Source organism: Pelophylax lessonae (genome assembly GCF_965119305.1).
Source record: "Pelophylax lessonae genome assembly, chromosome: 10".
Taxonomy (NCBI): Eukaryota; Metazoa; Chordata; class Amphibia; order Anura; family Ranidae; genus Pelophylax; species Pelophylax lessonae.
Window position 1 is genome coordinate 167,562,973 of NC_138777.1, and position 13,330 is coordinate 167,576,302.

Here is a 13,330-nt window from a genome sequence, read left to right on the forward strand (position 1 = left end):
GGAGTTGGCTCTTACCGCCCTGGAGGATGGTGCCCACCATGCGTTGATGGCGCTGCCAGAAGATGAGCGAGCTACCTTAGAAGAGATTGTATCACACTTGGAGGGCCTGTTTGGGAAGAAGATACCACTTCCGGAGCTGAGATGAAGCTTCTTTCTTAGGAAAAAGCCTGACGATGAGAATATCACCTATTACCAGGTAGCCATGCAGAACCTGTGGTGACGCCTCGAGAAGAGAGATGTGCACGGCTGTGCTGACACCACTGACACAGACCGCATATTAAGGAAAAGAAAAGGGGGTGGAGGAATATCCCTCCACCAATAGAGGTGGATTTTTAGAGATGTGAGGTTGTCACATTGGGATGAGCAAATGAACAACTGATCATTTGTAGAAAAAGGTAAATTTTATTATAAAGACAATAATAAAATCTAAATAAAAAATATACATATACAAAATGGACATAACATGTTGGCTCGCTATTGAGCAAAAGTGTAATTGCACAACTAGTTATAGAGGAATTCTGAAGGTTCAACGCGTTTCGCAGAACATGTATTGTTCACATATCGCTTCATCAGGGACTATTAACTAGATTGTCTTATAAGCAACTCCACCATGTGGAAATCCCTCAACCGTTGGAGCATGCATGGCACTCATTGGGAACACATGACGATGACCGTGTATCCACCTGGCAGTACCGACAATACTGACAGGGGCGGGTCTAATGAATACTGGGCCATGCTTATGACACTGTAGTAAATTGGGGTACACATCAAATGAGGCAGACACGTGACAGGAACTGTATCACTGGAGGTATGCATCTATGTCACCGGGACCCCAAATCTCATTCCGTCTCATCATAGACGTACCGTAGCAGCTGCCCCCTCTAGGAGACATATTAAGGAATCAGTTCATAGCATGCCTGAAGCCTTGCCCAGTCTGGAGGGCCTTGCAAGAGAAGGTCAAGTGTTACTAAACCCAAAACAGTAAGAATCAGTCTGTATATGCAGTAAAGCATGCTTGTTTTACTCATTGTGGAACCTGAGGGGTTAATCTTCTGCATTGTATAAAAAGGCTGTTTGATCCTGTCTTCTTTGATCCTCCCCTTCTTTCACAGTCCTCTAACCATCTCCAGATAAGGCAGAGCCTTTGGAGTCACTCTGCACATGCTCAGGTTGGTGTGTATTGCTACAGAATTTTTATTTTTTCTCAGAAGGGTGCATGTTATCAGCACAGGACCAATCAGCACTGTACAGAAAGAGGGTTGGGGGTCTTGCAGCCTCAAAGGATAGTCAGAGAACAATGAAAACTCTTCCTACAAGCTTTAACCAGATACTGATAGAAGTCACAAGACTGCTTCAATATATACTGCTGATGAGAAAAGGTATTCAGGACTTTATATTTACTAAAATAATTGCATTTTTATGTTCTGTGTACTGTGGAAGACCAGATATACAGTGCCTTGAAAAAGTATTCATGCCCCTTGAAATGTTCCATATTTTCTCATGTTATAACCCAAAATGTAAATGTATTTTAATGGGATTTTATGTGATAGACCAACACAAAGTGGCACATAATTGTGAAATAGAAGGAAAATGATAAATAGTTTTCAAATTTTTTTTACAAATACAGTAAATGTCTGAAAAGTGTGGCGTGCATTTGTATTCATCCCCCCTGAGTCAATACCTTGTATAACCACCTTTCACTGCAAATACAACTGCAAGTTTTTTGGGTATGTCTCTACCAGGTTTGCACATCTAAAGAGTGAAGTTCTTGCCCATTTTCCTTTTGCAGACTTTAACAGGTTTTCTTCTAAGATTGCCCTGCATTTGGCTCCATCCATCTTCCTATCAACTCTAAACAGCTTCCCAGTCCCTGCTGAAGAAAAGCATCCCCACAACATGATGCTGCCACCACCATGTCTCACAGTGGGTATGGTATGTTTATGGTGATGTGCAGTGCTAGTTGTTTGCCACACATAGCATTTTGCTTTCAGGCCAAAAAGTTCAGAGCACCTTCTTCCACATGTTTGCTGTGTCCCCAACATGGCTTCTCGCAAACTGCAAATGGGACTTCTTATGGTTTTGGTTTCAACAATGGCTTTCTTCTTGCCACTCTTCCATAAAGGCCAGATTTGTGGAGTGCACGACTAATAGTTGTCCTGTGGACAGATTCTCCCACCTGAGCTGTGGATCTCAGCAGCTCCTCCAGAGTTACCATGGGCCTCTTGACTGCTTCTCTGATTAACGTTCTCCTTGCCTGGCCTGTTAGTTTAAGTGGACAGCCATGTCTTAATAGGTTTGCAGTTGTGCCATACTCCTTCCATTTTCGGATGGTCGATTGAACAGTGCTTGGGATATTTCTTTATAACCTAACCCTGCTTTAAACTTCTCCACAACGTTATCCCTGACCTGTCTGGTGTGTTCCTTGGCCTTCATGATGCTGTTTGTTCACTAAGTTTCTCTAACAAATCCCGGAGGGCTTCACAGAACAGCTGTATTTAAACTGAGATTAAATTACACACAGGTGGACTCTATTTACTAATTAGGTAACATCTGAACTGGTACCACTAGATTTTAGTTAGGGGGCTGAATACAAATGCACACCACACTTTTCAGATAATTATTTGTAAAAAAAATGTGAAAACCATTTATCATTTTCCTTTCACTTAAGAATTATTTGCCACTTTGTGTTGGTCTTTCACATAAAATCCCAATAAAATACATTTACGTTTTTGGTTGTAACATGACAAAATGTGGAAAATTTCAAGAGGTATGAATTCAGGGTGCAGGGTGCTGGGTTTAGTAACACTTTTCGGCGAAACCCACCTCCTTCCACAATGCGGTGGTGGATGCGGTTGCGCGTGAACAGGAAGAAACGGATGCCATGTTAGCAGTGACCAAGAAATTATAACCTGCATACTTCAGAGGAGGCCCTGGAACCTTAACCCTTGTCAGCTATGCAAACTGCACTAAAGAAACTAGCTCAGGATGTGGCCACATTGAAACAGGAGGTAGCCTCCTCTAAAAAGGACTAACTCCAACCCCATAAGGGTGAGAACCCACTGCACAAAAACCAAGAAGAGGTCCGAAAATGCTGGCGGTGAGGTTGTTATGAGCATATTCAAGAACTGTGGCTACAGTATTTGCAGCTGCTGACTTTTAATTCCCCCCCCCCCCCCCCAGGATGGAACTCCACTTTAAAAATCAAGTTTAAGGCTCCATTCACACAAATGTATCGTTTTCAAGCATTTATTGCAAGGTGTTTGGAGGCAGGCATGGCCATCTAAAAAAAACGCTTGTAATCTGCCAAAAAAGAAGCTCATGTACTTTTTTGAGCTTCAGGTGACAAAATGCTGATATGTGAACAGGGACCATTGAAATTAAAGCGGAGTTCCACCCAAAAGTGGAACTTCCGCTTTAGGGAGTCCTGACCCCCCGACATGCCACATTTGGCATGTCATTTTTTGGGGGGGGGAGCGGGTACCTAGTTTTGACAGGTACCCGCTCCCACTTCTGCTCGGAGCGCCGCGGCGCCCTGAGCGGAAGTTCTCCTCTCCCCCTCCCTCCCTGCAATCTTCTGGGATACGTCAGAAGTCCCAGAAGATTGCCGGCCAATCGCGGCGCGCAGCGCGACTCGCGCATGCGCAGTGAGTACCCGGCTGTGAAGCCGCAAACTGTAACAGCCGGGTGCCCACAGCAGTGATGCCAGCGCCGAGGGAGAGGATCGAGGCTTCCGGCGGCCGCATCGCTGGACCGTTGGACAGGTGAGTAAATGGCTGGAACTCCGCTTTAATGGGATTTTGCTTGTTGGGAATTTTGAGACTTCAGAGATGAGTGTTTTACAAGCTGAAAAATGCTCAGGTGTGAACAGGATGGAGAAGTCCTTTCACACAGGCTTTCCGCCCGGCGGACTCCATTTTGCTCACCGGGGATCGATCCGCCGATCCCCGCTGAGCAGGTGGATGACAGCTCCGTCTCCACTCTGTGTGCAGAGAGGGAGGTGTCAGAGCCCCACTGCTCTCTATGGGGGAATTGGATGAGAGCGGACCGCCTGTGCAATTTCTTTCCATCTTCCAGGCGGATGGAAAATAGGGTTGCCCTCCATCTGGATTTCACAGACAGGATAGCAGCGGGTGTCAGCGGACATGTCATCGCTGACATCGCCTGCTCCTGCTCAAGCATCTGATCAGGTCCGCCTGAAAAACTGACAGATGGACCGGATCGGAAAGCCGTGTGAAAGGGGCCGAACTTGTTTACTGGATAAGCTGTACTTTTATTTCAATCATCATACTTCTATATATATATATATATATATATATACACTGCATTTCACCTTCCCACTGTGACAAAATGACTTCGTAAATCTACTCCACACTGAATTTTTATTCAATTTGTCTGAAAACTTCAACTTTTTCCAGAAAAAAACATTTTTTTTTTACTCGTGGCTTCAAAATTTTCAGGAAATGTACAACTCTAGGCACAACACGCACGAGTGACAAACGTGCACATAAAACCATAGAGAGGACACGCGCGTCTCCTTCACCCTCAGGCTTAATAGGGGCCTAACGAAGATGGCAGCCAGGCATAGGAGTGTGACTTCTAGTCTGTCTTTTCTGCAATGAGGAGCCCTTCTGCTCACACGTTTTCAATGCTTCACTTTCATTCCCACTTAAAGGAGTCAGTCGGTGCGGTATTTGCTATGGCAGCTTCCAGCACACACCGCTAATACTCCCTCCATACCGGCCTCCCCCACCTCCCTGATAACATCCGGCCATTTCCGGCCTCCCGCGTCCTTCCCGCCGGAAGTAGTTCTTTAACCCCTCTGTTCTTCCGGAAATTCCCCCCCTTCTTTTTTTATTTTTTTTTTCTTTGCCGGAAGTCTCCCCTTTTCTTCTCACCCTGACGGGCACCGGAAACACACTCGGCGCCCCGAGTTATTGTGCGCGGGAGAGGGCAAGATGGCGGCCAATATGTACCGGGTGGGCGGTAAGTATTGGCGGCAGAGTGTGGGGAGAGGAGGGAGTCCGGTGAATGGTGTGTGTACAATGAGCCGTGTGTGGCGGGCAGGCGGGGAGCCTCCATTGTGCAGGCCGGAGGGAGACCAGGCCGCCGCCGGCCGGAGGAACTACAAGTCCCAGCATGTCTGGCCGCTCTGGACACATGCCGGCTGAGCTGGTTTTTCTCTATAGAGGCCTGTGACCGGAGTAATGTGACCAGGGCAGCCAGGGAGAGGCTAATAGGTGGACTGCCCCTGATAGAGGTGTGTGGAGTCTGTACCTGGGAATAGAGGGAGAGCTGGGGGTGAGGACACCATGATGGCTGCCTGGGCTCTATACACTCACAATGGAGCAGAGATGTCATCACCTATTTATTATTTCCTGGGATCAGACTGATCACTGCACACAGGAACTCCCTGTTCTTATTTCCAAAATGTATTTCCATAACTGACCGTCAATGAAAACGTCCAACAAAGTTCTGTTAACGCAGTGTGAGCGTCCAATAGGGTTTGGTTATGTGACCGTCCAATAAAGTTCTGTTACATGAACGCGGTGCCAACGTCCAATAGGGTTCAGTTATGTGACCGTCCAACAAAGTTCTAATATATGAACGTGGTGTGACCGTCCAGTAAAGTTCTATTATATTAACGTGGTGTGAACCACCCATAGGGTTCAGTTATGTGACCATCCAATAACGTTCTATGATATGAACGCGGTGTGAACGTCCAATATGGTTCAGTTATGTGAACGTCCTATAAAGTTCTAATATATGAACGCGGTGTGAACATCAAACAGGGTTCGGTTATGTGACCATCCTATAAAGTTCTAATATATGAACACGGTGTGACCGTCCTATAAAGTTCTATTATATGAACGCCCAATAGGGTTTGGTTATGTGACTGTCCAATAAAGTTCTAATATATGAACGCGGTGTGAACGTCCAATAGGGTTCAGTTATGTGACCGTCCTATAAAGTTCTATTATATGAACGCGGTGTGAACGTCCAATAGGGTTCAGTTATGTGAACGTCCTATAAAGTTCTAATATATGAACGCGGTGTGAACGTCAAACAGGGTTCGGTTATGTGACCATCCTATAAAGTTCTAATATATGAACACGGTGTGACCATCCAATAGGGTTCGGTTATGTGACCATCCTATAAAGTTCTAATATATGAACACGGTGTGACCATCCAATAGGGTTTGGTTATGTGACCGTCCTATAAAGTTCTTTTATATGAACGCCCAATAGGGTTTGGTTATGTCACTGTCCAATAAAGTTCTAATATATGAACGCGGTGTGAACGTCCAGTAAGGTTCGGTTATCTGACCGTCCTATAAAGTTCTAATTTATGAACGCGGTGTGAACGTCCAATAGGGTTTGGTTATATGACCATTCTAATATATGAATGCGGTGTGACCAACCAATAGGGTTCGGTTATGTGACCGTCCTATAAAGTTCTAATTTATGAAGGCGGCGTGAACGTCTATTAGGGTTCGGTTATATGACCGTTTTAATATATGAACGCGGTGTGAACGTCCAATAAGGTTCAGTTTTGTGACCGTCCAATAAAGTTCTGTTATATGAACGCGGTGTGAAAGGCGATTGACAATCCATACCCACCTGTCTGTGATCAGCTGCCATTATTTCAGCTTACGGCTCATTTAGATCTAAGCCTGTGTGTTTCTGTAGCGTTAGGCCGGAGCGCTGTCCTGCGTCAGTGTAAAGGGGGAGGTTTATTATTAATTGATGGGATTACGCTATGGAGTGTATTTCTTTCCTTGTGAGAAAAGCTCAGATGAGATCCTTACCCATAGTGCGGCTGACTGTGGACGGAGAGGCTGTTGTTTTACTATAGATCCGGAGGAGTGTACTACCGATAGGGAGTGGAACCCACAAGGTGTGGTGAAGATGTATTTGGACGTTGTCATTCACAGCACTATTCCGGGGACTGGACGGTTGTAGACGCCTTTCTCCAGATTCACTCACGATGGTGGAACAAGATTGAACTGTCTTTAACCACTTAAGCCCCGGAGGATTTTCCTGCTTAATGACCAGGGGGTATTTTGCGATTCGGCACTGCATGATTTTAACGGACAATTGCGCGGTCGTGCGACGCTGTACCTAAACGAATTTGACGTCCTTTTTTTCCCCACAAACAGAGCTTTCTTTTGGTGGTATTTGATCACCCGTGCGATTTTTACTTTTTGCGCTATAAACAAAAAAAGAGCGTACATTTTGCAAAAATAACAATATTTTTCAAATTTTTTTATATGAAATTCCCCCCCAAAAAAAATGTAAAAATCAAAATTTTTTAACATTTTCGGCCAATTTGTTTTATGCTACCTATGTTTGGTAAAAAAAAATCGCAAAAAGCGTATTTTGATTGGTTTGCGCAAAAGTTATCGCGTTTACTAACAAAGGGAAAGATTTTTGTCATTTTTTTTTTTTTTTTTTTTTTTTTAACGTGTAATGGCGGCGATCTGCGATTTTTTTTTTTTTGCGGTACTGCGACATTGGGGTGGACAGATCGGACCCTTGACTGACATTTTTGACACTTTTGGGGTTACCAGTGACATTTCTACAGTAATCAGTGCTATACATATACACTGTTACTGTAAAAATACACTGGTAGTGAAGGGGTTAACTTTATTTGGGAGGGAGGGGCTGTGTGTGTCCCTAAGGGCGTGCTTTCTACTGTGATTGGCTGTGGCTTGAGCTGTAAGGACACTGATCAACGGATCTACATACTAGATCCGTGTGATCAGTGTCTTTACAGCGAGGAGAATGACAGGTGGCTTGTTTACACAAGCTGCCTGACATTCCCCCCTCTCCCCCGCTGATCGCCGAGTGACCGGCGGACATCGGGTCCGCTGGTCACACGCGCGGGGGGGTCCGTGACCGCGCGGGAGCGCGCTCGCTCCCCAGAGCCTCACAGGCGAGCGACGTAGACCTACGTCACTCTGCCTGTGAGGGGCTGACTGCCGCAGTAAATATACTGTGAGCAGTCGGCAAGCGGTTAAACGCACAGTGTGGTTTTCACTGGATGAGCGCTGCTAATGCTTTATTAATTTAATATTTAAGCACTAGATGTATTATACGTCGGTGTGCGTTGGCATGCGTTCTATTCTTTATTCAATGCTTTTTTTTTCTCTCCTTCCTGCCTGACCATTTTGCTATTGGCCGGGCGGGATGGAGTTAAAAGGCGCATTATATAAAGCATAGAATCATGCATGTGGTCGCACGCACACTGACGTATAATACATCTGGGTGGATCAGTTATTCTGATAAGGCGGCTTATGACATCCTTCAGGATTCACCGCTAGTGCGAGCCCCCGGGGGCACACAGTGTGCTGATCTGTGGTGTGGTGTGTCACTCGGACACACCACATCTCCGCTCACGGTAAAGAGCCTATGACATGGCTCTTTACCATGTGATCAGCTGTGTCCAGTCACAGCGTAAGCAGGAAGTGCCAGTTATCAGCATTCCTCAATTCACTGCTGGCACAGCGTGAATAAAGGAGAACCATCACATCTGAGAATTGGGAAGCGGTAATCTGTTTGCTTTTGGGTTTAGTATTGTTAATAGGGATCGACCGATTATTGGCAACTCCGATATATCGGGGGGCCGATATGCACTTTCCCCGATATATCGGAATCTGACTTGAGGTTGCAGATATTTCGGGAAAAGTGCTTGTACCGGAGTGATACCTACAGCTAGAGGCATCACCCCGGTACCGGCGTCCATAGCCGATGGTCGGCTGTCTTGTAATGACAACTGATGCGGCTGAGAAGCCGCTCGGCTGTCATTACAAGGAGCAGAAGGGGCTCGCTCGCCTTAGTCTCCCGTCCCACCGAGAGACCCTGCCATCCTACCTGCACGGCCGCCGAAGAGAAGACCCGATCAAAGCCGCATTCGGCTCTGATCGGGTCTTCATGCAAAAACCCGGAAGTTATGTCATGACATCACTTCCGGGTACTCGGCGCCAAATTCAAAAAAATTACAGCATTCAAAACAGCCAAACTTGGCAGAGGAGGGGTTTGGGGTCTTTGGGACCCCCAGATCCCTCCACAAAATTGCCTGTAAAAAAGTTTTTATTGGGAGGGACTGACAGAACCGCCCACATTGCTAATTTTACCCAGTTCACAAGGAACCATCTGAAATTTTTGTGTATGGCCAGCTTTAGGACTTGTAGTAATTTGTGGGATCCAAGTAATATAATTTACAATTTTCCAGCAATATAATTTATCCTTTAAAACAATTTGTGAGGTCCGTAATGTTGACGATCCACATCCCTTGGAGGCAAGAAAAAAGTGTTATGGAAACTCTTCAGAATTCTGCTGTCCATCCACATGACAAATGTTGATGCCTGTCAGAAATGGGTACATGGATTCATTGCATAGTAGATTAGTGAGGGATGCACTGGGGCATGAGTGTCCAAACTAGACAGTCCATCCTCCATGCATGTTTAGCACCCGGGCCACATAGCGCCCTTGGTTGCTATAAAGCTAGTGACTTCATGGTGTCTTTGGTCGCTAAGCTGTGCAGTCAACTGCATCCTAGCATTCATTTTCCCATCCCCATTTAGCTGCCGGCCATTGCCATATTTGGGAAATGTCAGCATCCCCGGCCTCTTTATTTACATTCAGCTGTCTGCCAGGGAATCCGTTTGTTTGTCCTAGCAACCCATGTGCCCTGAGCAGGAAAATGTCACATTAATGGAAGCTTTTCAAGCACAAATATGCCCCACTGTGAGCACTGGTATATCTCTGTACCCCAACTCAGATTTGGCCTAAATTACCAGTTTCATAATTTTTGAAATATTGGTAATTCATTTTGAATTTGTTGTAGCCATAGTGACAAGTTCTTCAAGTGGCGCAAGACAAACTTATCAAGTGTTCTGATGTCAAGAGGTATATGCAGGTTCCAGGTCAGAGCCCTGGAAGATTCTGGGGCAGCCTGGCACCTAGCACAGGTTTCACTCATTGCAAGTTGCCTTTACATAGGTCTTGTCACCACCTTATGTGGTGGTGCAAATCGGGCTGCCCAGATGGAGAGTAAGCCTTGAACCCCTGAAACACGCTAGCTTTGTCTTGTGACTTTTTTAATCAGGATTTATTACCTTTTACCACACTTGCCCTAAACTGTGGCACTCTCATCCTTTCACACTTTGCCAACTTCCTGGTAGTAGTGGCTGAGGAAGTTAAGGCTGGGTTCACCGATTCAGGTGCCAATCGGGTTCGAATTTCTGCCTGAATTTGCACCCGATTCTGAGCCAAAGACACACAGGACCCTTTCCAAATGCCGGCTGCGGCCACCCCGGAAGTGTGTGAACTGGCTCCATTGAGAGCCGATCACACTTCCCTGTCATGCGAAATGGATGCAGGGAAAACCCTCATCCAGTTTGCATAAGTGTGAACCCAGCATTAGTCTTTGCGATCTGCAAAGACTAATGAGGGCCTTTTACACAGCAGAAGAGCAAAGCAAGGTGTATGTCTGGGCAAAAAAAAAATCATTGTCTTACTATATTCATTCACCACACTACAACCTCTTCCTTCATGAGATTCCATGCCAACTCAGAGCTAAGGGCCCAATAACAAAAGGCTCCAAATGCTAGGTGCCAAGTACAGCTACACTTAAAGTGCAGTTGCAGCTGTTTTTATGTTTATTAAAAGTCAGCAGCTACAAAAAGTGTAGCTACTGACTTTTAATAAATACACTCACCTGTCCCACGATCCAGCGATTCGGTTGCCCGAAGCCTCACTTCTCTCCCTCTCCTTGGCCCTGGCATCCCTAGTGTGGGAACCCAGCTGTGACAGCTTGCGGCTTCACAGCCGGGTGTGCCCTGCGCATGTGCAAGTCGCCTTGCGCATCGTTATTGGCCGGGCAATCTTCTGGGACCTGTGACTTGTTCCAGAAGATTGCAAGGAGGGGGAGAGGAGAACTTCCGCTTGAGCCACCTAGGCAGCCTGAGCGGAAGTGGGAGCGGGCACCTGTCAAATGTAGGTACCCGCTCCCCCCAAAAAAAGAAATGTGGCATGTCAGGGGGTCAGGAGCACTTAAAGTGGAAGTTCCACTTTTCGATGGAACTCTGCTTTAAGGCTGCGTTCATTCCAACGATTTAGGTGCAGAAAGCTGCGAACAGTTGCGACCACCGGAAACCTGTCATTATAGCGAGCAGAGGCGGCGGTCGCACCTAGCCACAGAAGGAATCTGAAGATTTCTGCTGCTACAATTCACATTAGCCTCAATCACCGATGTGAATGTAGCCTTAGAATGAATGACTCCAATAAAAAGTATCCTCTTGAAAGGATATGGGGGCTGGCTTTTGCAACACATTTCTGGCAGTATTATTGTGTTAGGAAGTCTAGCACCAAATTCAGTACAACCCTTACAAGGCTCTTGGAGAACAGTTAGGCAATGTTTAACAGATTCAAATAGTTATTATTTGCTAATATTGTAATATATTGCTACAGCTGGAACAGATTCATTAAAAAATACCACCAATGTCATCCTGAAATAATTTGTTCTCATGCTGGTGTTTTCAAGCGGCACCTCTTGAAAATGTCAGGTTGATGAAACGCGTCAGGGTGGAGCAGGACAGGATGTCACCCTGCACTGTACACCTAGAAGTCCGGTTTAATAGGAAGCCACTCGCACAGATTGATTGTGGTGTCGGCATCTCATAGAAAACAATGTTTTAACCTTTGTGCAGGGCAAAGCACTTTACAATGTGAGTGGGCATTACTTATGTTTTTATGGGCAAGTTTTAAAATAAAAGGTAAAGTTTTTCTGCTTTCTGTATGGAAACCTAAAGGAGTGGAGATGATTTGAGCGTGGTCGTGGAAGGAGATTCCCCCGGGGCAACAAATGCCTAATGACTTGCCTGATTTGGGTGGTCATGGTGATTTAATGAGTTCTTTGATCTGAAGGTGAGGGATCACAGATGGATTAAAGCAGAACTACCTCCACCTCCAATTTTATTTTTTTTTTTTATGAGTTATGGTAACTTTTTGATACGCACCCTCCCAGCTGATCCAGCACTGTCAGCTGAGATCCTCTTCTGGCTGCGCTCGGTCCAGCGCTGCCATACTTCCCTGTGACGCCATCGCTAGGCTAGTGGCTGTTTCCCTGGGTTCAGCCGGCATACCTCCTGATAATATGGGGACATGCCCGCCGCCTCCTTTCCTCAGTAAAATGTGGAGAGGTGGGATTGTCCTCGAGAGGCTGAAGGTCTGCTCTATTGCTTTTGGAGAGACTTTGCACAGCACTTCGCACTTGTATTTGGACTAGAGGTGCACCGGATGGAAAATTTTGGTACTGTAAATGCAGGAAGCAATGTATATTTTTATAAGTAATTGTATTCGACTTTTTATTGAATATCATGAATATGAATTGTCAGCCGTTATTGGAACCTCTAGTGCAGTGGTCCTCAACCCTGGCCTACAGGGCCCACTAACAGGCCAGGTTTGCAAGATAACTGAAATACATCCCAGGTGATATCATTTGCTGCTCGGTGATTGCAGTACTCTAGTCTGCATCTCCCCAAGGTAATACTTAAAATCTGGCCTGTTAGTGTGCCCTGAGGACCGGAGTTGAGGAACACTGCTCTAGTGCATAGGTCTTCAAACTATGGCCCTCCAGTTGTTAAGAAACTACAATTCCCATCATGCCTAGTCATGTCTGTGAATGTCAGAGTTTTACAATGCCTCATGGGATATGTAGTTACTCAACAGCTAGAGGGCCGTAGTTTGAGGACCCCTGCTCTAGTACAAGTAAGACCCGGTCTACACTAGCGCGACTTGTCAGGCGACTTGTCAGCCTGACAAGTCGCGCTCCCTCGCAGTCCATTGACCGCTACAGGACCCGTTCTAATAGGAGCGACACAAGTCGCTCCGACTTGGAATTAGGGTCCTGTACTACTTTGGGGCGACCTCGGAGCGACTTGCATAGACTTCCATTATGTGAAGTCCATGCAAGTCGCTCCGAAGTCGTGGTGCATGGGAATGCACAAGTCGCCCCCGAAGTAGTACAGAGTCGTGTCGCCCCAGTGTGAACCGACTCTTAAGCTCAAGAAAAATGTATCCCTTTAAATTCTATGCATGTCTTCACGCTGGTCCCTTGTGCTTCCGTTGTGGTGTTAAAAAGCCTGCTTGCTGCATTTTTGGTCAGTTAAAAAAATCACACCAAAAATGCACCCCCCCCCCCTTAAAAACGCATCAATAGCGCACCGGTGTTAAATTTTTTATGCTATTTTTGAGTCACATGACCTATGCAAAACACACCCTGAGCACCGTGAAATAGCGCAAGATTGCGTACCTTTTCGGCCAAAATT

At 45.9% G+C, this 13,330-nt stretch overlaps 1 protein-coding gene across 1 annotated transcript in view; it reads left to right on the forward strand.

The window, feature by feature from the left end:
- The first annotated feature begins 4,827 nt into the window (after window positions 1–4,827).
- The window catches only part of MTA2 (metastasis associated 1 family member 2), a 58,306-nt gene continuing 49,803 nt past the window's right edge, over window positions 4,828–13,330 (forward strand). The window contains exon 1 of the mRNA XM_082270325.1: window positions 4,828–4,983. Within this exon, the coding sequence (XP_082126451.1) occupies window positions 4,956–4,983 (28 nt within the window). The 5' untranslated portion in view covers window positions 4,828–4,955. The remainder of the gene's footprint in view (window positions 4,984–13,330) is intronic.